We start from the raw sequence: 26,960 nt of genomic DNA, 5'->3' as shown, positions 1-26,960 counted from the left end.
TACTAAAAATTCAAACAACCATGATGCTTCCTTTTGGTCCTTGTCAAGCATACTGTAGCTGTGCTTTCAAACAAGGGACAACTTCAGCCTTGGATTTTTGTGTTGGGCTGAACTCTTCCGCAGCTTAAAAAAAAAAAAAAAGCCTCAGAACCAGAGCGCTATCTAAATGAGGCATAATAGATGTGAGACTGACATAACCATGTTGAAGGGATGTAAGCAGCCTGACAGGAACATTGCTTCTAGCAACTCCTGTGTTGCATTAGTGATGATTTTCCAGGAGGCGCTCACAAAGAGTCTTCAGAGCGCTCTCCTGAGCCCTAGCCAAACCCGGAAAAAGCCCCAAAACAAGAGGCCATGTGCACACAGGCGAGCGCTCCCTGACACAGCTTCACACGTTGTTAGTCATAACCCCCCCCCCCACCAACACTAGCCAAATCTATTTCCCCCCAACTTCCTAAAAAAATATAGGTCATTTCGGTTCTAAAAATGGCTGCCTCTCCCTGGGGCTTGCCAGAGCATGAAATAGACTTTACATCACGTTAGCCAAGGAACAGCAACCAAGGAACTTTCCCTTTTTTTTTGTCGTTACTCATTTTTCATCCTCTTTTGTTGCTGTAATCTAACATATGGCGGTTCTCTCACTCTCCCCTCCTCTCCTTCAGTTTATGACCTGAATAAGATATCAGCAGTTTGCCAGGTTTGGAATACGACAGGCGAGGCTAAAGTCATGTAGAGATTTAGATAATATGGTTGCGGAACACTCTACAATGCTTTCCACCTCTGCCTTTCAGACTTCCCCCACCGTGCTGATAAGCAGGAATTTGGAGGTGGATTTCAAAATGCTTTGGATTTGCAAATGCCTGCTGATATGACGAAGGTAGTCACATGGCAGACAGCACAATTACTTCCCACCTGTTTGTAATGCTACGTATCCCCTCAACCACTGGTAGATGAATTACAACAGCATCCACTCTTCCTCTGGGTAGTGGCTACTAAACACAATATGCAGAAATAGGCTGCTCTCGCCTCCATTGTGGCTTTGACAACTTAGACTGCAATTTATAGAGACTAACTCACTTGCAGGAAATTGGATAATGCAGTGAGGAAATTTCTGGGGTTCTATTTGTTGTAGTTTACAGTTTACACATTTCCAGATGCTCTTCCTCCACAACCATATTGTCTCATTTGTTTTTTTTTAAAAAACATTTCCATCTCCTTCCTCTCCATGTCCAATGCATAAACTCCCCAGTGGCTGCCCCTTGAAATTGCCTCATGTTTATTTAAACTTAGAGGGCAGCAGTGGAGCGCCTGGTGGCCCATTCGTTTTCTGTGGTGTTTTCTTATAGCCAGCCAACCCCGGAGCCATTCATCAGCTGGGCTAAGTGTAGCTACAGCGCAGAGGGCTAAACAGCACTTCACCACAATGAGTGTGACATCAACTCTCCACACAAACCAGCGGGTGTGTCAAAGAGAAGCACAATTACAGAGGAGAAGGAGAAGGGAAGAGGTGGAGAAATGACCATGGAGAGAGACGGAGGAAAAAAAGAAAAGAGAGCAGCAGAGAGTGTCAGTCATGTAGCTTCTAATTTTGGTTCTGGCTCGAGCACTACTTTGTTCCACCACGGGCTTTTATGCTACGAGCATGAGCTGGCTCAAGACAGACAGAGAGAGACAGAAGAGCTATTGAATTAGTAAAGACCACACTCCACACACACACCAAAAAAAAAACCCACGCACACACACAAAAATAATGAGTAGGGAAAGAGTTTAGAGTGAGAGTAAAAAATAAAATCCAAGAGGTGATGAATGCTTTTGCATGTGTGAGCATACAATAGTGTTTGTCTTGTGTTTTTATACTTAAAGCTCCTCTGAACGTTAGGCTTTTAAAATTTAATCTAATGTCCTTGTAAAAGATTTCACACAAAGTTCCACACAGCCACAGTAAACGATTTCAAAAAAAGATGATCTCCCCAAATATGGATAAAAGAGAAGAACTCGCATCCAAGTTGAGTGGAGAGCACAACAAAGGGAACTCGGGCTAGAGTCCAAATTAGAGGAAAGATGAAGATATGAAAGATCAAAAACTGAGGAGGAGGAATGAGAAAAAAGGAATTGGCAAACACTGACATCCAGCTGTGCCACAGTGAATCAAATTTTAAAGGCAATACGAACTGGAGCCAAATCGCCTGTAACTTACATGGGAAATAATGAAAAGATAGAGGCTGGATCAAGAAGAGTCCACACAGATCGGAAGTGAATATATCTATATATATATATATATATATCTATATATATATATATCTTCATTTATTTCAATATTTAAACCCACTAAAAGTTGTAAATACAACTTTTGAATGAAAGGCACAGGAAAAATCAGACAACGCTGATATAATACTCAAAAGAAAAATTACAGTACAAAAGTGGACAGTTAGTTACGCACGTACAAATCCCTCCAGGTTCAACGTCCTCCAGACAGGGGAAACAGAAATATATCTGACACAACAAAAGGAAAAAAGGGGGGGGGGGGGTTCAAAACCAGAGATCCATCAGCCAAACTTCTCTTTATTGCTTTTCCTGACTGACAAGGGTCACATCAGCTCCCCGGGTCTTGCAGAAAGCCAAAAAGCAACTGATGTGCTTTCCACTTTCTGCCGTAAGATGGAGTGGCTCATATTTACTTGATTATTTGCCTGTCTATTGACCGTGCTACACAACACTCCACTGGGCATTTAGTGTTTGATTCACAATATTAACACAGATGACATACAAAAACATATGGAGCCAAAAGGGGGGGATTCCTTTTTTTTTTTCTTTAAAGGTAATTTAAGTAAAATCTCTCATGATCCATTACCAAATGAGCCTATATTTGTGATTACCCTTTAATTCGCTGGTCCACTGAGTGTTAAGTCAACCCAACCTCTAAGTGGTGCCGGGTGTTTAAATATTCAACAGAAATTTCTGGGCTGCAAAATTTAAGAGTGCGGGTCAGAAGTCAATTGTGGAGCAAGGAAGTAATTTGGGATATCTTCATTCCCTTTTTTAACATATACTTGAAAGAGCTTGTTGCACTCGACACAAGTGGGAGAAGTTTCATAATAGCTTTCATTTATCAATTACAGACATTTAAAAGAATTTGGCATTGGAGGCCACTACTACGCTGTTTTATTGTGTTTTCTAGTCCTCACTTCATTTCCCACCTTCATTTAGTCAAGATTTTTTTTTTTTACCTTGTTGAAGAACAACATGTCTACATCTATCTGATCATCATTCATCAGTCGTATGGGAGGTAAATAAAGCAGAGGGGGTTATGTGACATTAAGTATGCCCAATCTTTGACTTGCGTACCTCTGGATCAGGTTTTTATTGAGAGAAAAAAATATCAGTATGCAGGCCTGCCAGCTCATATACGATTGTGTACACATTACGGTTCCTTTGGACAGCTCTTGTGGGGAACAACTGGAGGGAAAGGTGCTGTCACTCTGTACTGCTCCGGGTTCTTAATATTATGTATAGCCTCTTTGGTATAGGCACATCTGCATCAAGGGACCACCACTGTCCAATTATTCCTTCTTCCTATGTGCAGCTGTCTCACTCTCTCTGTTTCCTATTAAAAGTGGAAAAAAACACACTTAGAAAAAAAAAAGATGATTGCCACAATTCTGGAACCTGGAAATCAAGTGATTGATTGGAGTAGCAGGAAATTAGACATATATAGGCGTCAAGGGTTTTCTTTTTCTCCTGCATGAAAAGCAAAACCCCAGCCCCCTGCCTCTCCTCTCTACCTGCTGTAGCTTGGCCTTCTCTGCTGCTTGTCAGCAGGAGATTCATGCTACCTTCACCTTCCCTGCAGCCATGCTACAGAGAAAAAAAAGCCATGGCACAGCGAAAATGTAAACGCACCAATCTACTTAAATTCAGCCCTGGAAAAAATAAAATATAAAAAACAAGAGATCCTGGGGGCAAAATGAAACCGGTGTTAAGATTCAATGTTATGAAACACAACAGTTCTGATGGAGTGAGGACTGAACAGGAGGATGGATGTGGTCAGGGCTGTGCGATGTTGCTGCTGTTGTTGCTTGGACGCTCTGGTTTGCGTTAGCCTGGGTCCAGTGAAGGATGCGTTTACCAGAGCCCTTTCTCACCTCCCCGCCCCCCCCGAAGGATGGCAGCCCACCCTGGGAGAGGAGAGGTTGCCTCTGTTATCCCCTCTCTATCCTGGTTCTAACCAGAATCTCTTAGCGCCACACTCCTCATTCACATGGGAGCAAAGTCAGGTAAAAGCTAGAGCTTTAACAAATCTGCTTTGAAGTTTGATTCTTACACTTCCTGATGCAAGACCTCTAACACCTTCCTGCTCCAGCGCACAAAGGGGAGCGAATGACATCATGTACAAGAACCAGGATCTCAAGAGTCCAGAGAAAGAGTACAGGATCCAGTCTCTCAGTGCGTCAGGCTAACGCCGTCTCCATTCATTACCTGGCCGTAGCAGAGGAGGAAGCGGCAGCTAGCTGTGTGAGGTATTCGCGCAGTTCCTTGGCCGCCTGGAAGCGGCCGTAGCGCTTTTTGGGTCTGGTGCACTCGTCCAACAGGGTCTCGAGTTGTCCATCTTTGGCTATGTGGGCAGGGGGGTCATGGAGGAGGCCTCCAGTGGTGCCCCGCCACGTAGCGTACCGCGACAGCAGGTTCTGGCACACGGCATAGTAGTTGTGGTCCACAGTGACCCTGGAACAAAGGGAGTCCTTAGAGAAAGACAGGCAGGCCTCCCTGTCGCACTCCTCAAAGCGGCTCTCGTACCACACGTCGTAGTTTTCTGGCTTGTCTGCAGGGAGACGGAGAGACAGTTAAATGAACACACCGCAATAAACAATGATCATAAAAAACAGTCAATAATATTAATAGAGTCTTAGGTGCACAACATTCATTTCAAATATATAAAAGCATTTATTGGGTCATAACCTTGTTTCTTACAGCCTTCATGAGGAGAATATGTAATAAGATCGAGATATGTAGGTCTTGCAAACTTTGATGAAAATAAAACCAGCCTGCAGTTTACATTTTAGATGGTTTCCTGTGTAGTAAGAGCATTTTTCTTTTCACCAAGATAACTTATCAAAATATTGAACAGCTAAGCACAGGAACCTTGTGCAATTATTTCCAAAGAAATCAACCTGACCAGAAGCTGGCAGGGCCAAGGTGCCACTTTTGACACACACACACAGGAACTAACAGGAAATTCTTTTTCAAAGCACACAGCCAAACAACTCATCTACCGTTTCATTTGACAGAAATGAACCACTTTCCAGATTTATTGAGCAAATAAAATTCGTTCTCCAGCTCATTTCACGTTGCTTTTTCTCTTTAGAGGTTTGTGCTGGGAAAGGAGGGAGCCAAGAAAATAACCTGGAATGATGAGAGAGCTATTGGTTTGTGCATTAAAAAGCAGATCGATAACATTGTTGGGGGGGGGGGGGGGGACCCAGAGGATGCAAACACATAAGTGTATCAGTGTTGTAATGCACTTCTCCTCTGGCTCATCAGAACAACTCAATCAAACATCCAGCACTGCCCTGTTAGCAAGGGGCCCCTGTGGCCCCCTGAAGAGGAGGGGCACATCAACCTCAATCAGTGTGGGTGATGATGATGGATCTGCCTGCGTATGCATGCCACATGTGCACACACACACACACACACACACACACACACACACACACACACACACACACACACACACACACACACACACACACACACACACACACACACACACACAAAGATGTACACAGCAAGGTGAGGTGAAAGCAATTAATGATTCAGAGCTGGCCATGCATCACACCTCAGCATTGATTGACAGAAGGCATCAGGAGAGTGTCATTCTCTAACGGACACACACACACACACACACACACAAACTCACACACAGCAGTCAGAAAGAATGCCTAAAACGAACAAGAAGGGAGGCATACTCAAGGACGAAGATGAGCACAGCAAAAAAAGTACTTAATGACTCAACTAAAGGTCTGAGATCCATTTATTTGCACCACAATCCCCTCTGTTCCACTCTTACTGCAGGCCTGAGCGTAACAAAGCTATAACATTTCCAAAGCAAACGAAAGCATTTCCAATTCAAATGAGTGGGAGAGCAGTGGACAATGTAGGCTGCCTGGCCTCTCTCGTCTCCTGCGTATCCGGCACCTTCTGCGTTAAGGAGCTCAGGTTGGACTTGTATACATTCACCTCACTCCTCTGCCTTCCCAGGGCGACACCGAGAAGGGACATTGAGCCTGAAATGCTTGTTAGCGAGGCCTTACTAGTGGCATTCAAGAGTATGAGCCGGTTTTAACAATGCATGCCTGTGTTAGAGTGCATTATGGAATGTGAGAGAAAGAGGGAGACTGTGTGTGTTTCAAGTGCTGTTGTATTTGTGTGTGTTTGTGTAAGCCAGTGAGCGACTGTGTCGGGAGGGAAGAGAATGAGAGTGAGTGAAGTGTGTGTTACATTATACAGCATGTGTTTCCAAAAACCACTGGGGGTGAAACCATCCTCAAACGCTATAAACTCAATGATGGGGAATGGTTCCTTTCGCACCACTGGACTGTGCAAACACACAATGCACGATACAACATGAACACGGCATGCGTTTTATCTCGCCGAAACCCTCCGCATCAATATGGATGCCACTAACGAGAGGGTGGAACTGCGCGTGGCTTTCTGCGTGTTTGAATTGCAAATCAATTGGCCTCAGTTTAGACTGATGAAAATCGCACCACACACTTTTAACTCACTTTCAATCTCAGGCTCTAATTGTAGGAATTGGATTCTCTGCTTGTGGAGCCTTGGGGAGGTTACTGCACCTATTTCCTACTGCTGTCCGACACGTGGCCGTGACCTCGTAATACTCATTACCGCCGTCATCCCTCTTCTTCATGTTGCGCCCCGGCACTTGGCACACACACAAATAGATCCAACACACAAACACACAAGAAGCACGTAAACATTCTCGAGGCTTAAACTCTGAATGGCCAGGGTAAGCAGCTTGAGTTGTCAAGCTCTAAATGTGTCAGCCAGACAAAGGGAGTATCAACCTGGATTGCGCTTCAGGACTTTGAAAGGGTTTCTGTGACGGGGGGAAAATTGCAAGCTATTGGCAATAAGGTGAATATACACACTTTTGAGTATGGGACACACGCAGCTACATAATCACACAGGTATTCAAGTAAAAGAAAAACTACAGAGCTTGTTGGAGTGCCTTGACACCTATTTGCACTTTTCTGATGTCACATCTTATAATTTGGCAAAGCAACACTTTATCTCAGGATAAATTCATAACACTTTTCCCTTCCAACAACATACATACACACACTCCCTTTCACACACACACACACACACATCCAGACAATAGTTCATATCTGTCACAGGGCACAATGGTGGAACCTCAACACCTAGCGACACAACAGTTCATCACTTTAATAGGATTTCTGCAAGAAGGGACAAATCTAAGAGCCTGACTGGGTGGTCGTCCCTCTCTTTGAAGTAGCCCTAGGAAGGGGGACGGAGGGGTAGGGAACTGCCACACTGAGTGTGTGATGTATAGCTCTCTCTGTCCTTGTTATGAAGTTTATTCTGAGAGGCAAAAAAACTAGGGCAGCGGAGATGGCTTGTTATCCAAACGATCTCTGCTTTGATGGGGACGAGCGTGTCGGAGGCAGAAGGGGTGCTGGAGGAGTGTATTCTTAGAAGAGAGGACGCCTCAAGCATGTGCAGATTTGCCCACAGCCGCCTGTCCCTTGAGACCTTTCCTCGAACCTTCGTCACTGCCTCATGAGCTACAGTTGGCAGTTATATTTCTGACACAAAGTGTGTTTTCTGAAGAATCCAAGCTGTGGTCAGTGTTTGAATCACACTCTGCTCAGCTCCATCATTTGAGTGGGAAGTCACAGTTGAAGTAAGCATTAATGTACAAATGAGTGACATTTCTCTTCTTATGTAGCGGTGGTAACATTTAAAAGGTGTGATACATGTGTTTGTGAATAAAGATGAATTGTCATGGCAACTGGGGGAATAAGACATACTAGGCATTACTCACAGACATATGGACATACACCAACACACACAGAGCACATGTGTTCAGGTAATGATGTACGCCACCACTCACTCTGCTTGATCAGCCTTTTGTCTGCCACCAGAACATTCTCGGCATCGACGACAATGACCTTTCCATCGCGCGGGCCGACCGCAAAGTTATCAAAGCTGACATCGAGCAAGTAGAGGGCAAACTCAAAGTCATTGTTGGTGAGCTGCTCGGCGATGTCCATCAGCTGACGCGCCAGGTCCACCCTCTTCTCCCAGGGTGCGTTGTAGAAGCTCCACAGCTCCTCGCCCACATAGTTGACAGCTACCATGCGCCCACACGCTCCCAGGTACTTGGCGAATGGCCACCCTTCATCTGACGGGAAGCTCTGGAAAGGAAAAACAGACGGGAACAGAAAGCGTTGATTTAAAAACATGGATAAAAGCAGTCAGGCTGTGTAATGTAGAGTTGGCTGAAAGAAAAACAGAAATACCCCATTGGCTTTGAAAAGCAGAGGCTAACACATAAATTGTGAAGACCTTCACATTGTCAGAAAATATTTGTTTTACTCGCACAGAAATCAGTTTCTCAATAAAGAGAGACAAAAGGAAAAAAATCCCAGATGCCAAACACAAAGTTGCCATGTGCAGATTTGGGTAACTTTTGATACACAATTCTAAGCACAATAGTTGAAAATCTGCCAAAGGATCACATGAACGGAGCCAGCACTGGGTATAATGGATTAAATTTAATAAAAGAGCAGAGCCAGTTTGTGTTAAAACCCTACAGCTATGAGCTGATGTACGCTGCTATACTCAGGGCTTCCAGAGAAGTGATAGGAGGTGATTTGTGGTAGCAGCAGTTAGCAGGAAAGCCTTATGTGTTGTGATGCAGCAGTGGGGCGTTTTAAACTGCTGCATGATGTTGGCTAACCGAGTTAATGTAGTTTGGGCATGCTGACAAGAAATCGCTGTGTATTACAGGTTAAAACTGATTAATAATAACAAGGTAATACCACCAGTAGGATATGGTATCACTGCTACTACACAATACCCTAATCTCTCTCAGATTTACTCCATTTTATTGAGGTCAAACAAAAACAGACACACATGCACCATCATCTGCAATCTCTCAAAGTCAAGTGGTAACATCTGCACAGGCAAACACACACACATGCAAATAAACACATACAGACTACTTAAGTGAGTTGGGCGTGAAGCAGCTGCATTTGGCACTACAGGCAGCTAAGGGACCGGATTCTGTCTCCTCCATCTCTCTCCATAGCTCTGGTGTCTCACATTTTCCCTTCATCACTTTCTTTTCTCCTGGTCCATTTCATTGCCACAGACCATCACAACGGGTGGACAAATTAATGGGAAATAATAGAATGAAATCCCCCTTTTCTGCAGCCTACACGAGTTTTGCTACAGGTGATAAGCTCTCATCTTTTACAATAAACCCCCCTGCCATATGCCTAGCTTAACGATAGCCCACAATTCCTATCTCTCCTAGGCTGCTGGTTCTGGCAGACAGCCGCCGCATAGACACAGACAGAGAATCAAGAGGGCTCATGTTTCACAGGAGCCTCAGTAGCCCTCCCTTTCTGAAACCCAATTGCATCGGAGAGATATGGCACAGAACACACCATGTCACTGCAAGTAAGGTGTGAACTACTAGGACCATTGCGGTTCACTTTACACTTGTGGTAATTCAATGCTTCATCAGCTTTCAATTTCTGTCGGGGGGGGGGGGGGGGGGGGGGGGGGGTTAAATATGCATGGCTGCCCTTACTCCCTTTAAACTTTAATGAAATACAAATTATTTAAAAACATACATTTTACCCCCCACAGCTGCTGTATCTCAAAGACAACAGCTGGACCCCTGCCACATAGAGGACTGTGGCACCGAGGGGGTGTATGTGACAAAGAAATGCGATTTGCAGTTTCACTAGTGCGTAGTGTTGAGACAATTTTATCTAAGACACTCCCCAAACGGTGCTGCTCTTAAGCTCCTTTATTACATCCCTTGACTAGGCTATAATTTGCAAAGTGTATTGAAGGCCCAAGCATATGGATCCCAATCATGCTATACTACAAGATGCAACAAGCTGAATGCAATTCTAAGTGAAGGCTAAGAGTGCCTAGGAAAGGGTCCTTGACTGTATAAACAACCTTGGAATAATCTTGAAGATGAAAAATCAAGATCTTGATGCAACACTTTTTTTTACACTCTACACAGAAACAGAAAGGCAGACTTTTATCATAGTATGTTTAAGTGGTGTAAATCTATACCCAGGCTGTATCTCTTGTTCCCATCAGTTTTAAGAAAGATCCACCACCAAGAGGGGAGGACAATGATAAGTTGTATGGAATGCAGTCCTGGTCGAGCCCATTCCCCTGAGGTGACCCAATCAATTGTGTGCCAGACAAAAGTCTGTCCAGGAAGCACTACTGGCTTCCAGCAGCCTGTCTGTCTGTCTGCGCCTGCCATTCTTAAGACTTGGCAATGACTCACCCCAACTTCCCCAAAAACTCTTGGCTTAATAGGCTTCCTCACATTTTCTGATAGAGCAACCTTGACAGGAAGAGGAATCTGAGGAAGTAGATACGTCTCAAAAAGTGAAAAATTCCAGCAGATACTAAGAAACAAAGGATAACAGCGGGCTGACTGTACTCCCAAATACTGAGTACTGGCTGGAAAGGAGACAATCCCAGACTACAGAGATGTTGCTAGTCAACAGGCGATCCTACATGAGAGATTTTAGGATTAGAGACTGAACAGGCTAAATATCTAAAATGGCTGTCTAATTTCTGCAGTTGGTATAGAAAGATTAGGTTGAAGCTGGATCAGTTGGTGGTACATCCCTATTAGGCCCGCTTCCCTTTGACCCAGATTCAAACCTCAGATCGCTTTATGTTGCTGCAAATCTAAGCAGCTCTCGGTCTTGTTGACAAAACTTAGCATGTCCAATGTTACGCTGAACCTGCTTTGCAAAACGCCATCTTCCCTCTTTCACCGCTGCAGGGCGGATGGATAGATGTGGGGAAGGGGTAGCGGTGTTGGGGGAGACGGAGAGCAGAAGAGGAGGGAGAATACGATGGAGACAGCAAACAGAAGAGACAAACAGAGTGTCTTTCACTTCTCCGCTCCAGTGGACAGGAGGAATAAACCAGCAAAGACCTGCCTGCTAAACACATCTCTCTCTTTGTTGTCAGGTTGCAGCCTGAATGGGAGCAAAAGTAGAGCGATGGCAGATGGGGGGGGGGCTGATGGGAGGGAGGAGAAGGATGAATGCCCTCAGGCTACTTTCAGACACTGTCAACGACTGTTATGAGAACACCTTCATGTCTGTCCGGCCCTCGACCGCGGTTCTTAACATAGATGTTGCTCATTCACTGCTCTGACAGGCTCATCGCGCTGCGTCAATTACCGGTGCCAGACAACTCAGCTAGGTGCCATTTTTATGAGCTTCCCATATTTCAGTTTCATATGTAATAAGTCTAAAGGTGAGAACTACTGAACAGTGTAGGCAGGCACATGGAAGTGGGCACCTGAGCTTTGGATTCAAACTTGCCTACTGCAGAAGTTGATAAATACTCCACGTGTCCCACCAATCATTCTCCCTTAGCGCTCTTTAAACGGTTACTCTGCAGAAGTCATTAACGTCCGCAATGAGGCGTTGAGGGAGGGGGGAGGGGGGCGGAGAAATAAATTGGAAAGCCCAGCCTAATGTTACATCCATTGCACTATCTCTGAGCAGAGTTGGGAGGTACTGTATGTGTGTGCGCTTGTATGTGTGTGTACTGTGCAGGTAGCGAATTTTACCAGTCGTCACTCGATAATGTTATGCTATTGAGAAATGCTGAGGGTGCAGAACTGCCAATGACACATCCCAGCGACTTTTACTGCTTTAAAAAGGTCTTATCACTACTTGTTCCTGTCATTGGATAAAAACCTTTTATGTCCTGCTTAGCAAAACCTTTAACATTCAGAACTTGGTGCCAAACGCTCTTCTTATTTTTCCATACACATTCTTTGTTAGAATTTCTTGCAGTGTTACAGAAATAATGAGCCTGGCTCGAGAAACAATAAAGGCGAGGGTGGAAAACAGAGCAAAACAGAATCGCCTCATTAAAGACAACCTCACAGTGACTTCTAGGCCCAAATCTGACTAATCTAATCTTAAAGGTTGTGCCAGTGCACTACTGTAGCATTGACTGGAGTGGGGGAGGGGGCTTGTGCTTTCCACTCCCCTCCCTGTAATACAACAGACACACTGGCGTCCTCTTGGGGGGAGATTGGAGTGGACTGAAATGAAACAGGGCCACAGACAAATGGGCAGCCTCTGGAGAAGAGGATGAAACGAATGGAGCGAGAGGCACAGGAACACACACCTGCGTCCTGACATCTGCTGACAAAGGCATGCCCTTCTACTGGGCCACTCGGGGGAGGGCGTGGGCGTGTGTGTGAGAGAGAGAGTCGAAAGAGGCTCTTTGTGCGTGTGTGCATGTGTGTGTGTCTATGTGAAACTGTATCCCAGTGCATGTGAATGAGAACATGCAACGTGACCAGGGCTGATAACAACCTCTATTCAGGGGCCGAGTAAACATGAGTGGCTCCCAAGATATTGCCTTGGCTGGTCTGCAAAGAACACTGGTCCATCAAACACACATATGCATACACAGACGTGCACACACGCAAATACTGTGGACACACAGAGCTGAGTTTAGAAATGCAAGATTTAAAGGAACCAGTTGCCTTCATCCTGCAACCACAACTACTTACAGCAAAAAAGGAAATTAGTAGTTTGCCACAGAAGTGTTTCATGTGTGAAGCTCGTTAAAGCCCGGAGCAGGGTGTGGTATAAATTCTCAACATTTTCTGTCCTCAACAAAACCCTGCCGCTTCATAGCAAACAAGTTGGGACAGGACTTGTCAAGAGTCCGGGGATCAAACGGTAAAGTTGAGGAAGCGTGGCGGACAGACGCATTCAGTCAGACAATAACAACAGCAAAAAAAGAAAAGCCTTTCAACCCTGATGTTGCAAAATGAACATTATTCAGCCTGTTTATCAAAAGGGGCTTAGCATTAAGGAGTCACATCTGCTCTGCAAGGTTGGGGCTGCCAAGCCGGACTTGAAAAAAAACACGTTGCTTTTCTGTGCAGCTTTCCCGTTGACCTTGTGTGTCTGGAGGATGTGTGGTGAGCCCCGTCTGGCATTTCGCTGGCCATTTAAGTTTAAAATCCAGTCGGCTGGTCCGCAGTGAGAGCTAAGGCCCCACAGGGGAGCCGGCGCTAACTCCTAATCCTGGCACACATGGTGCTATCCTTTTCTTCTTTTTTGCTCTGGTCTCCTACTGCTGCTGCTGCTGCTGCTGCTGCTGCTGCTGCTGCTCCTGCTAACCCTGCTTTTTCCATCTCTCTTTGTTCCACCCTCAAATTCTGCAATACAGGGCAGTGATGCTGTCTGTTCTAGACATGGAAGCCAGGAAATGCCTAGTCAGAGCACCAAACTGACGAGAGCATGTGTGTCCGTCAGTAAAGGAGAAAGGAGAGTGAGGAGAGACAGAGACTGTTAAGTGTATGTATCTGAATTTAGAATAGGCCCTGCCTCTTTCTTTACCAGACATGCGGTTCAAAGAGTGCAAAGTCACAGTGTGTAGAGCTGGCAGCAGTCTTGGGAAACAGGAAAATCATTGAATGAAGAAGACTGAGACTATAAAGAACTGCTGGGTGTGTGTGCCTGTGTGTGTAGAGAGAAGTCAGAGCCAATAATAAAGTAAGAGGTCAAAAAACACTGAGCTCAGATGAGAAATCAAAACTAAGAGGTCAGATAGATAGACTGCAACACAGAAGCAAAGAGCGTGCACATGATTCAGTGAGCACCGCCGAGCAGTGATAGAAATGGGTTAGCTTGGTCTTTCAGTTCTGCAGGCCCCTGCTCTGTAGAGGGAGAATGAGAGCAGGATGAGGAATGAGAGCACAGGACAGTGCAGCTTGGGGTTGCTGGTACACACTCCCCTGCTAGCTGATAGCTGAAACCCTTTGCCGACCTGAACCTGAGCCGGTGTGCACAGAGCCACCTCATAAATCCCGTCCGCTGGAAGATGTGGAATGTATTAAGTCATAGGCAGTGGTGTTGACTCAGTCTAGGTGGTATTGCCGCCCACACGGTTGGGGAGGAACCCAAGTGAAGCTTGGCCTCAGACCTGAGGGCTGTGGGTTTGAGGCCTACATCAAGGGTTGTGTATTTCAGAGCAGGCGCCAATTATCTCGGGGGCAGCCGGGTGGCATTGTGAGTAGGTAGACTGCTATCACCTCTCCGCAGAACAGGACAAACACAGAGAATTTCTCCTACAATGAGCAATCAAGTATCTCATGCGAGAAAAGACTTCATCTAACACAATAACCAGTTTCCTTAACATCTACACTTCCAGTGAGGGGTTTGATTAAATAAAGTTGTTTTGCCAATTGCAAGGGGGCAAACGCTCAAGACTTGAAGATGCTGAAGAATATCCCTGACCTCTCATATTTTCTCTGACAGGAACTAGGTGCCTGAAGCTTTAATGCAGTGGACAATTTTATTACTGCAGGCAAGCTCATATGCTAAAAAGCACATTCTTGCTCTAACATTAGGCCCTAGGCTCTCCGGGGGACACGGTACAGTAAAAAGCCCCTCGTTACCGATCCATATTGGACATCTTAAGGGGCCCAGGGAGAGTTGTGAATGGGGTTAGACTCTCAAGCATTGCAGAACTGCGTCTTCAGGAGCTGGGCCTAAGGTAGGTTGGGGTGCAGGCTGTAACAGTAGGAAGCTGGGGGGTGGGGAAGAAATCTAAAAAAGGAGCTAGTGGGTGGGATGAGTGGGGTTCAGCCACAGGCATTTACCTAACCAAACACAGCTGTCATGCGTGTGTGTGTGTGTGTGTGTGTGTGTGTGTGTTTGGAGAGAGGGAGAAAGAGAGAAAGGATTATGGTAACACAAGCAGTCAGGCTCATTCAAATGGGGGAAAACACCACAAGGCTCTGGCTTGTACAACACACACTCACTAACACAAACCCTCCGCTCCTCTCCTCCTCCTTCTCTTCTCCCCTTTCCACCAGGGCCTCGATCCAGTGAGGGCAGCCAAAAGAGGGGAGTCGGGCCCAGATAACTCCCTGTCTTATCCTAACAGGATTCAGTCTGTACACAAAGGCCTATAAGAATAATGAAAGGGGGTTTGGGAGCACTTGAAGCAGGGTTAAGCGGCGTACACAACCTCCTCTCTTATGTGCTAAGAGCGTCACAATCCCCCAGACCCAAAAACAAAAAGGTTCTAATCACAGACTAGCAACTTAAATACTATTTACCGGCGGACCTCAGCCACTGAGCCGGCCTTAGAGACAGAAGGCTCTCACTTAAGCCGGGATAGCATGCAGTGTCTGTGATTAAATGAAAAGAAATAAATAAAACTAAAAACAAAACAGGCTTTGATCCTCTTTGTAAAGAGGCATGACCCAGAAAGCCAGACTATAAGATTGCAGAGTTTTTTTCTGCATAGACAATATAAAAAGGCTCAAATTCTGCACATCCTTTGCCAAAGAATGACAAAGTGGGCAAAAAGGAGTTGTTGTTTTTATAAATATACATTATTGTAGAAATGTATTGTAGAAACACTCCATCTATCTTAGCTTGCAAAAGTATCATTCCCCACTCATATCTGACCACTGTAGACATTCCTAGTTTTATGCAATCCAATACAACACTACCACAAACTACTCTGACACAGTCTCAAAAAAGAAAAAAAGAGTAAAACAATGATTAACAAGATTTATTGCAGGGCTGTTTAATTGCAATGCATTAGATTGTAAAGGTGTTACGGTTGTTCTGGTTTTCCTATGCATATTTTATGCACCACACTGTAAAAATGTATTTGTTATAATTATTGTTTGTCTAGCCTCTTCATTGTTGAATTTAAAACATCTGGTCTTAACACAACACTGTCATTTATTTTTTCAATTATAAGATTATCTGACTAATAGCTGGTGTAGGCAGGTTTCACATCTGCTTATGACGTGATTAAAAATAAATCAAGGTTCAGTAGGTCATGGTTGAGGAACCACCTTTGCGCCAGGAAAAAACCCTGAATTTATACTATTTACTTTGGCTTAGTTTCCCAAAGTGGAAGAGCATCGTAATAGATTATGCAGAGCCTCATTAAATCAACCCCCCCCCCCCCCCCCCCCCCATTTTCAAAAAAGTCAAACAAGCTGCTAGAGTATTTGCTCAAAGCGCTGTGAATGTTTACTTTCACATTTGCGTTAAAATGCGGCTGTCAACTATCTTAGGAGGAATAGGAGATAAGGTCATCCATCTAATCTCTCTCTTCCGTCTCTTCTCCGATTTGGTATCGGTGTCAGACGTCCATGTTCTGGGAAAAACAGACAGTGTTGTGTGAGAGGCTCATGCCGTCTGCCGAGGATGTCTCGGTGTAAGGTGAGGGTGGGGTGTTGAAGGAGGAGGTGAATCGGTAAAACAAAGAGGGAGTGGGGTGTCTGGAAGGACACAGATTTGAGTCTCGAGGAGATGACTGAGTTAACCCCACAGGCCTGTCACATCCTATTCTCGGCTTCACTGAGCAAGACAGGGCTGAGGACCAAAAAGGGTGCGAGCGCAGTCACATGCTTCTGGCTAGTTCACCAAGCTTAATGATTTGGAAAGGAGGACTAGGCTAAATCGAACTAATTTAAGGCTGGGCCAGATGTACTCCATCAAACACAACCATCACCTGATGAATCTGTGAGTCATCTAGCCGAGGGAGAGAAGCCAGGGATGGCAAATAAGGTTCTAGCGAGGGGAAATGAGAATAATTTATTACTCACTTTGCAAATCATACAAACCAAGTTATTGTCGAATAAGAGGTCAAATTAAACAGCATCATGTAATTTCTCTGGTTGGCAAAGAGACAACCCTTTCATAGGAGTAGATTCATCACAGTAACAGAGAAACAGTTCCAGGCCAACTTATCTGTGAAACCTTAAGTAAAACAGTGTTGGTTAAGAGGAACCGAGAGAAAACAGATGAAGTTGCATAAGGTGCCTCTCATTGCACAAGGATTTTCTTATTTGGCTGTAGTCATTTTGTCTACCAAAAATATTTATTCCCCAAAGCCAAATTGTCTTCCACGTGACAGAGGAATGGGGGTGGTGTGTTTGTGTGTGCGTGTGTGTATGCGTTTGTGTACCGCAGAGCACACAGAAAACGCATTGTTGGCCAGACCCGAAACAACACAGCAGATTGTTTCCCACTGACAAAGAAGGTCTGGTCTCTCATAGTGAAACAGGGCCGATTTAGTGCCTGTGGCTTCAAAAGACTGGAAACAGAAGCCATTCTAAGAGAGTGCAGCTCACTGAGCAGACGGCAGAAATGTTATTGGCATTATTCAACTGAATAAAGCCAGAGGAAAGAGATGAAGAAACCCCCCAAAACCACAACACTGGCAGCCAATGACAGTAGAAAATCATTTACACTAAATATAGAAAACTTAAATTATACACTGAGTGATACTGGCATCTCCAACTTACTGAAAAGGTGTTTAACTACAACCTGGAAAAATGAAGCATCGCTCTAGGCCTGACAAGAAGGCAGAGTGATAAATGGTTGAAATAAGGATCAGGTTTCATTAAATAACTGGTCATAAACCTCAGCCCACATTCCTCTACCTTTTGTTAAAACCAGTCCCCACGCAGTAGCACTAACCTCTGGCAAAAAGAGAGACCAAGGTGTTGTAGTACAGCACGTCTCCTGTTCAATCTCTATAGACGCCATTAATTCTTTATGGTCTACTGCTGCCCAACCTTGTGTATAGGGTCTCTCAGTCTCTCAGCAAATTTTCTCCTCATCTTTTGAGTTCAGTGATGCTGACGAACAGTCAAGGCATCTCTCTGCCACATTTCTTTGTATATTATCCATCCATGCCCACCATCTGTTACCTCCGGCCTGGTGCATACACAGAGCAATTCTTTCTTATGCCCACAGGTCACAAGTTCAGGACGAGATCAACAATTCATGAGTCCCTGTAAACATGCAAAGGCTACACGGAGCAGGGAGTGAAGAGAGCTGTGGACAATGCATGTGTGTGTGATGTCTGTTGCTGAGTGCAAGACAAGGATGGGGGGTGATTCACCAAGCCTCTGGGGCATAATGGCATTAAAAACACTGACGGAATTATCTGGCCAGAGTTTGTGGAGCGTACACAAGCGGACTGGAAAATATAGGGAAGGATGACACAGACGTAAGAAAGACATAATAAGAAAGAAAAGAGGAGAGAGGAAGGAAGGGGGAGGACAAGCGACCACACATGGCTAATCAGATTTTATAGATTGACCGGCCTAAAAGGCTGATCTTGCCTTTTGTCCTCCGAAATGCCTGGAGGTGTGCGGCCCTATGTGTAGCGCGCGGGGGGGGCTGGAGGTCAGTGCAAGTTATTGAATGTCTACACGGGCCATGAACATTGTTGTTCTGTCCCCTCACGAGACACGGTCAATGCCAGATTGAAATTGATTGGCTGCTTGTAAATCAGTGGCGGAAAAGGATATATATATACTCTATGGCTGCCTCGAAATGCAGGATGACAGAACAGAAATTGGTTTGTGATTTTACTCCAAACCTGGTGTCAAAACAAGACAATAAAGTTTAACAAGCACCATTTTGATTTTAGGCAGCATTTACCATTTGTTAATTTACTCTATGCCAAATTCTACATAAATTCTATATAATTCAATATTATTATCGGAATATTTTTTACAGAACTGTACTCAAAATAAAGTGTTAATTCTGTCACATTCTCGTCAAAAACTTTAAAAAGCTTTTATTTTGTAAGATTAGTGAAGGATCAAGAATATTTATGCTGATACCACTTAGCAGCCCCGTAAGAGATCCCTCCACATGCCGCCTCCCACAAATGACGAGAATCCAGTGGACATAGACGTATATCAAAATTAAAAACAACTTGGACCATTTACAGATGCATCCTTGAATAATTCAAAACTGCCCTACATATAGTGTTAAATATGCAGGATTGCCGCCAGCCAAAATCTCTCATCTTTTGGGAGGCCACAGCTCTTAAACCCTTCTCTATTCTAAGCAGAAGAATATTCGTGCTCCAGATAGCGGACGTGTAGCCTAGAGTTTAGGGAAGGTGTAATGGCTCGTCTCAGATCTATGGAAGAGGAAGGAAAAGGAGGATTCCCACCCTGTAATTTACTGGGGGCTTTGTGGGCCAACACCCTGGCTTGCTTTGTACTGATGCTCTTATCCTCTTTGTAGCAAAGCTAATCTAGGAACTGTGGCTTATCAACTACTCTGAAACCACCTGGTGCCACAGATCAGCTGACAGACACCTCTTTATCAAGATGCAATATTTTCTTCAAAAGACTGTAATAGTCAGTCAAACATCACAAGCCTCAAATGGTACCACACATGTTGCTTTAAACAGCACCTGTCCTGAAAACACACAACATTGAGAAAAGTTTAAACAGACACCGTACCTGTAGTACGAGCGGCTCCGGGTTGAATGCCAAGGTCATGAGCAGCTGCATTCTCTCCGTGTCCTTGAGGTTCTTTAGCAGGAAGCTGCCTGAGTCTTTGGTCTCAGCGTACCTGCGGACCACACGGTCCAGCAGCCTCTGAGAGGGGCAGTGCACCAGGTCTGACCAACCCTCCACCACCTCTGGAGTGAGTAGACGAACATCGCCGTTGATCCGGGCAAATTCAGTCTTGTACATTGCCTGGATGAGGTCACAGCGCGGCCTGCCTGTGGCCCTCTTGCAGATTTTCTGGTCTATCTCGGCCAGCTCTTGGTTGGAGCCGAGCCGTTTGAGCACCACACGACGTGTGCCCTCCCTGGGCTCACCGTACTGAGCAAAGTAAACATTCTTGACATTGAAAACATCTAGGAATCGTAGGCGACCCCAGGTCTCAAAGGAAACCTGGCCGTTCATGAATTTGCGGCACCAGCTGGTGCCAAAGCAGGCGGGACACTTGTTGAGGTTGATGAAGCGTCTGTCAGTGAGCTCGTTCTTCTGGAAGGAGGCGAACAGGTTGTGGGTGTTCATCAACAAGATGACAAACAATCCCACCACCAATAAGAGCTTCAGACAGCGGTACAGGCGGCCAAGTTTGAGAGGCAGGAAGCGCAGCATGATGGGGGCAGGGTGGGGATTCTTGAGGGATAGGGAAGAGGAGAGGTATTGAGATGATCGTCAGGGAGCTAACCTCAATGCCTCTCCGTCATGGTGTACCAGGGTAGCTTCTAAAGCGGCACGCAGGGGCGAGGTTGGCACAGCAGCCCCGTGCCAGTCTCTGGCAGAGGCCAGTGAGTCATGTTCTTCCTTTTTGGTGTTTGGGTGCAACCTCAAGCCAGCAGGACTGAAATCAAGCAAAGAAACAGAGAGGAGAACTCATTACATCAGGGCAAAAACAAAAGCTACATTTCATAACACCAACATTGCCTCATTTGGTCATGGATAACAAATGAAAAAGGCTTATTTAATTTTTCTTCTGCTTGGCCTGCAACTTGAACACCTAAGTCCTAGCATGCGATACCTCCTATAAAACAAAGAACACTTTCTCTGGCATATGAAATTGTCTCACAAATTTGAATTGCTTGGGTCATTTGAGAGATTTCATTACTTTTTGAGCAGAAATGAGATGGCCCACAGCCAATGCAATAAACCTGCCTGTGCCCGTTTGAGCTTTCTCTTTGGGAAATCATTTCTTGTATACTCCCCCAATATAAGAAAGATAAATAAAAGTATAGAAAAGGGGAAAATAAAGTGTCAGTGATCAAATTAAGAGGAAATGTACAACATCCTCTCCTAGTATAAATAAAATGTGCTGCACTCTGAGGATGATTCCTCAGAGGACCTCCCTCTGTAGCTACAGAAGTATCCATCACTTTTCCTCCGATGCACAGCAAAATAACACGCTGTCTGCATACCTCAACAGATAAACTGAGCTCAGAAATCTTGATTTTTTTTCTTCTGGTTTCAAATGGAGGAAACTCAGTGCATTGTGAAGAGAGTCATGCTGTGCGTAGTTTAACCTTTGATCAGAGTTGCCCTGTTTCGTTTTAATCATGCTTTGAAGTTGTTTCTTTGAAAATGGCTGGTGTCACTAAAATAACGTCTGTGGTTGAGGGGGGAAAAGAATCTGCAAATACCTCCGTTAGGCATATCGATGTCTGCAGAGAAGGGAAGGGTAATAACTAAGCATGGAAGAAAGAGACAACATTTTGGGTTCACAGTACGAGAACAACGCTCACAAGCCCCCCATAGTCTGCCCATGATGAAGCCATGTTAGACCCCCCAATCAGCTTTTTAGCAATGAGTCTTGTAAGTCTTATAAGGCGCTTTAAGAAAGACAATGACTCAGGCCATGCAAATTAGCCATTCTCAATTAGAGCTCATTAGGACATGCCTATTAGGACAGCTGACTTGAGAGGGCATGGCTAACGAGCAGGCACACTAGTGTGATTAGTGTGTGTGTCGATGGGTTCCTTGCGTTTTGCCTTCAGATCGAAGTGGCTGAGATCTGGAAAGACACGGGGGCTGGAGGCAGCCAAGAGAGCAGCGGTTGTGAGAGATGTGTGGCTGTGGAGTGTCAGATAAGAAAGCTGAATACACTAGTTTTTACCTCACACCTCTGTCTGAAAATACCTCGAGCAGATCAGGCCAACATCACTAATGTAAAAATAGACCGCATCCAAATAGGGGAACTACAGACAGCTGAACTACATGTTTTTTTAAAGGAAAAGAAAAATATGATTCATGCATTTTTTTCTCTATTCTCATCACAAATCTAAATGTGACTCAACAGTAAGCAGAGCACCATAAATAAGATAGGGATAATGAGAGAGACAGACTTACTTACATCATTTAAATAGAGGAAATCTTAAACCAAATAGCTGTTATAAATCTTAATGGTAGTGTCATAATTTCTCAAGATATGGGATGGCATTTATTTATTTATTTTATCATTATAATGAAGCACAATGAGTATGGTAATGTTAGGCTTTACGAATGAATCATTTAGAACACTTTTTGAATAAACCACTTCACTGCCCACATTAACCTGTGATATCTCAGACGCAAAACTGTACAAAAAGATCGTTCTTCATGCCTCTAGTCTGAAACAGCATTTCACTGGGCAAGCTAAATAAAGAATCTGTAGGTCCACATTGAGCTGACTTCAACAAAATGCCTCAGTGTGATAAATGAATAACCAAATAACATCTCAGCCGCATTCAGAATGAGCTAAAAAGAACGCCAACACAATAATTTGTGGATAGTGTCTGGAAAAAATGCATTCAAATTCTACAAGATATTCATATTAAATTGGGAAAGGAAGATGGATTGGGAGATGCGAAATACAGAAACAAAGTCTGTATGACTAAAAATACAATTTCAATAAGAGTGAAAAGGATGTGTGCCTTGTGCCTTCTACTACAGGGAGCGAGAGGAAGCTGATAACTTGAAGGGAAAACTGAATATCAAGTTGCTACAAGATCTCGATTCAAGTGCCATTTAGCGTTTGACACAGGCAGTCACGGCACAGGCTGCAAGATCTTGGGCGCAGATATGAGATTTAACTAGGATCAGTGGAGGGCTCAAAGAGGACGAAACGCAACCTCAGCCAGGCCGAGAAGATGATCACCTCTTCATCCCTCAGAGAAAGCGACAGAGAGCCAGGGCAAGCTGGAACAAGCCCCGAACAAGACCTGGACACTGCGGAGTAATGAGATGCGCGAGCTGGCGGCTAACACAGGGAGGATACATAGCTTCTTCTTCCTCTCCAGAGAAAGTGTTAGGCCTCAATTAGCTATGGAGCGTTACCTGGATTATGTCAATGACCGTACTAATTGCTGGAGTGAAAGGATAAAATACACACTGCATTCTGTTAATGAGAGACAGCCAGGGTGTTAAAACGTTTCAAATGTTGACAATGAAATGTACGAATCTGCCACCGATGGCTTATCCTTGATCCTGTACTTTTGTTTAGCATGAAGCATGAGAGTATAAGAATTGAAATGCTACTAGATTAGAGTTTTTATATCTTGCTGCTGCTGCTACACTCAGAGTAATAGTGTGAATGAGACCAAAACATTTAGCTTTATTGGAAGGATCGCAAGGCCATTTAAGACAGGATATTTTTTCCTGGTAATTACCCCACTAGACTGCTTCTTGTGAATTTTACACCTGCAAAACCATTTATTTAACTACCTCAACTGCTGTATGCCACCCCATGGCTGAGAGTTATTTAAAAGGACATGCAGAAAGGAGGGCAGACTGTATGGCGTTCTATGGCAAGGTTGCCTACTCAGGTTTTTTGACAAGGGCAAAGGTTCCTTAAAGCTCTAAATTACAGCCAGATGTTTTGTATTCTAACACAGATGTTACCCACCGGAATAGAAGGGCAGTGAAATTTAAAGCAGTGTTTTCTTTTGGACAAACCTCATTGTGCCCACAGAAAACGTGTGTTTTAAATTAGCCCCCCACTCCTCCCCCGCGGTGCCTGCGCTCCTTCTGCACTCGGCGAGAAGGAGGGATGCACAATACCATGGAGGAAAACCCTGTTTAGAATAAGCACCAAATTACCTTTCATCATACACAGCCGCTGCCAAAACTGGGGTAAGAAAGTTTTTCAGCGTACTCAGTCTACAAAGTACTGCGGTGAGCGCTTCGAAAGAGAAGCAAAGAAAAGAGGGCAAATCAAAGGATGCCTGACTCCTCATGCATGGGAGATGAGTCTCGCATTCAAAATGTTCCAAGTTTGGCAGATGTTAAGAGCCGCAAAATGGCTCATTACTGGGACAGAAAAGGCGCAAGATGAAGCAATAGGCCCCATGTTGGCTTAAAACAGAATGACAAAGGTCGAGACAGAGGAAGATGACATTGTAATATCCCAATGTTTCAACTTTTATTAAACTTAGATTTCGACAGAATAACCCAGATAAGACAGAGGGGATTGAAAAGGAAATTTCCTTCTTGAATAATCTTTTCCACAGCTCATTGTGTAAAACCGGTTTCAGATAATGGTGGACGAGGACAAGGCTACTCTCGGGCTAACCCATTTCCTTCACTGCACCTGAGGCTAAACTTCATTATGATATAATGAAGTCAAGCCACACATGAACATGCTTGATTAATTCCCCTGGAAATGCAAAGGAGAGCTCAAAGAGGAAGTGGTGAAAAGGACTGGAATACAGTGGGCAAGTTGGAAAAATAGAGAGAGGAAAGATATAACCAATGTATAGCTACTGGACAGCGAGGTGAGAGAAACTTTGAGTTATTGCTCTTGTGATGGAAATTAATGGAAAGAGATCACTTGAATACAGAGCAGCAGTTCTCCATATCTGAATGGACGGACACACACAAACACACACATGAACGTGTCTACCCCCAGAGACCATAGACATGACCACCAACTCAACGCTCGGAAAAAGACCCCCCCCCCCATAGCAATGTGCGGCTCTAGCTGGAAAGAGGAACTACTGTTGCCAAGGTTATCGACTGAGGGAGTCAATAATGTTTGATCACAAAAACATTCAGCCACAGCCAAATTGCCTCAGTACAGCACACACGTAGACAGTGATGGATAGATACAAATGACAGTAACATTCGCATGCCTAATGGAAAATTGAGTCCTCAGAATATAAGCACCAATTAACAGCAACCCCACATGAACATTAGTCCATTCATCTCTGGCCCAAACCAAACGTGAGAGCTTTTAATGAGAATATCAATGGTATCTGCTTTGCGCCAAACTGCCGCAGCTGTTTGGAAGGACACACTTGAGCTGGGAAGACTTGTTCTGGATTCGTCAACCGAGAACATGTTTTGTTTTGTTTAATTTAAACAGCTGCACATATTCACCAGCCAGCATCCCTCTGCAGAAGTTTGAAAAGTTGTCATACATCTAAATCTCATGTTAATGCTATTGCAAAACGAATGTGTCATCCAAGTGAAGGGACACTAAAACAAGCCATCAAAACTAGCTTCAGTTTAAACAAATGGTAAACATGAAAATTGATTACCTGACAAACATTTATTATTTAATTTAAGGCCATTCCTAATGTAGCTCCATCTGTCGTAGAAGTTGTTTTATCCGAGTATGATTTGGTGAGTTTGGAGGTCAGAAACAAAAATATACCGCTCCTGTAGGAGTTTTTAGGCTACAATTACAAGACGTTCCCCTGCTGAGCTCTGAAAAACATTCAAATCAACCACCAGCAGAACGTCTTAAGTGTATTGGTCTATTTTCATAGTTCCCTTGTCGACTAACCTTGCAGAAAGGCTCCACAATTAGTCTCCTGATATGGAAAAATTAATTCTAAGCAACCCATTCTATTCATTAGACTGTAAAGAGAAATTCCTCAGGACTTATTATAAGCCTTTTCTGGACCAAACAGTAGAACTGTTGTGGTAATCTATTTTTCCCTCGGAGAAAATCAAGGGCAGAAGTTTCCAAAGAGCGTACAATCGCAGAAAACTCACAGTCAAGTCAATTTAACTATTATTGCAAATTACACTTTAATTTTCAATGCCTGAGCCTTTCTGTCTGATGGGCAAATGCTCAACCTGCTGTTTGCTCACGCCAACAAGGAAGACAAATTCATAGCAAATCAATCCAAATCAAGTTGGCCAAGTGGAAACCTGTTGAGGTACTTTTGGTTTTGAGTAGTCACAAACGGTGCCAGAAAAAAACATGTTTTGTTGAATAAATACCAAAATGTTAAAAGGTGCCTTAATCCAATGAATACCGTCTTAACACCAATATTTTTGCTATAATTGAATATGTTGTTGATAAAATAGCCAAAGGAATATATGTTTAGAGGTTATAAGGGACAGCACATTGTCACCTGTCATATTATCCGATGCCTGGCTGTGCAGCTTGTGCATGATGACACTCCATTGCAGTATTGTGAATTATATTTTGTAGTCGACATTAAGGTGTGCTTAGGTACCTGAGATGGACATGCCTAATTTTCTAAAATGAAAGAAACTACTGAAAAGATAAGAAGACGGTCATTTTAAAGATGCCAAAGATAGTTCTGTTGTAACAAAAACACCAGCAGCTCTATTAGTGGTAATAATAAACTTCCTGTCACTGTTCAGAGGATGTGGGCATCTGATACGAGTTTGTTTTTTAAAAATAAAAACTCTGTGGTGGATTTTTATCTAATCGTTTAATCATTTCTGGGGTAGCAACAGTGACGCTTCAAGTGTCAAGCATTCTCTTGCGTTAGTAACTGACATACTGAAAACCTCTATAGTTATTGCTTTATTCACCTAGTCAAGGCTACAATAAATGGCGTAAAAGCGACTCCTTTAATTCACATTGTGCCAATTGTCATTATTAAAGGCTTAGTTCAAGGTGAACATGGACTGCAACGAGGAGAATAAAACTGTGAAACAAACCTGTATGACTTTTTCCTCTCCGGGTCTGTAGTAGAGAAATGCTTAGCGCTCAGTTGATATCATTCTTCAAAGTTGCGGCTACTCGCGAGGCGGGCGACGGATACTTTAAATCACCGCCAACAACATCTAAACCGAAAACGGCTTCTTCAAAGCTCGACGAAGATCTCTATCATGCCAACTCACACGGGCTTCCCATTTCTAGCTCATAGGTATATAGCCAGCTAGCCTGCTAGCTGCCGAAATAAACAGTTGGGATGTCGAGTCTTAACTCTTCATATACCGGCTCTTTCCGGCTGGACGACGCGGTCCTCTTCACAAAGGACAACAGCGTCTGTGTTGTGCACTAACGTCCATATCTGTCCGCTTATCATGAGTCCCTTTGTGGTCGCGGAATTGCCTCTTTTCTTCTTCTCTCAGGCAGCAGCTCACTCCT

At 44.1% G+C, this 26,960-nt stretch overlaps 2 protein-coding genes across 2 annotated transcripts in view; one reads left to right on the top strand and one right to left on the bottom strand.

Moving 5' to 3' along the window:
• Positions 1 to 4,452: 4,452 nt before the first annotated feature.
• On the bottom strand, positions 4,453 to 26,691 carry dipk2ab (divergent protein kinase domain 2Ab). Its single transcript, XM_070928400.1, has 4 exons — positions 26,528 to 26,691; positions 19,598 to 20,477; positions 8,153 to 8,456; positions 4,453 to 4,819 (listed from the first exon to the last, which is right to left on the bottom strand). Exons 2-4 carry the CDS (start codon positions 20,249 to 20,251, stop codon positions 4,473 to 4,475), a joined length of 1,305 nt encoding a protein of 434 aa, XP_070784501.1. The 5' UTR covers positions 20,252 to 20,477; positions 26,528 to 26,691; the 3' UTR covers positions 4,453 to 4,472.
• Positions 26,692 to 26,781: 90 nt separating this feature from the next.
• LOC139304627 (sodium/hydrogen exchanger 9-like) overlaps positions 26,782 to 26,960 on the top strand; it is a 56,569-nt gene continuing 56,390 nt past the window's right edge. The window contains exon 1 of the mRNA XM_070928551.1: positions 26,782 to 26,856. Within this exon, the coding sequence (XP_070784652.1) occupies positions 26,782 to 26,856 (75 nt within the window). The remainder of the gene's footprint in view (positions 26,857 to 26,960) is intronic.

Source organism: Enoplosus armatus, chromosome 21, assembly GCF_043641665.1.
Source record: "Enoplosus armatus isolate fEnoArm2 chromosome 21, fEnoArm2.hap1, whole genome shotgun sequence".
Classification (NCBI taxonomy): Eukaryota; Metazoa; Chordata; class Actinopteri; order Centrarchiformes; family Enoplosidae; genus Enoplosus; species Enoplosus armatus.
The sequence above is the reverse complement of the archived record's forward strand: the minus strand, read 5'-3'. Positions and strand labels throughout refer to the sequence as shown.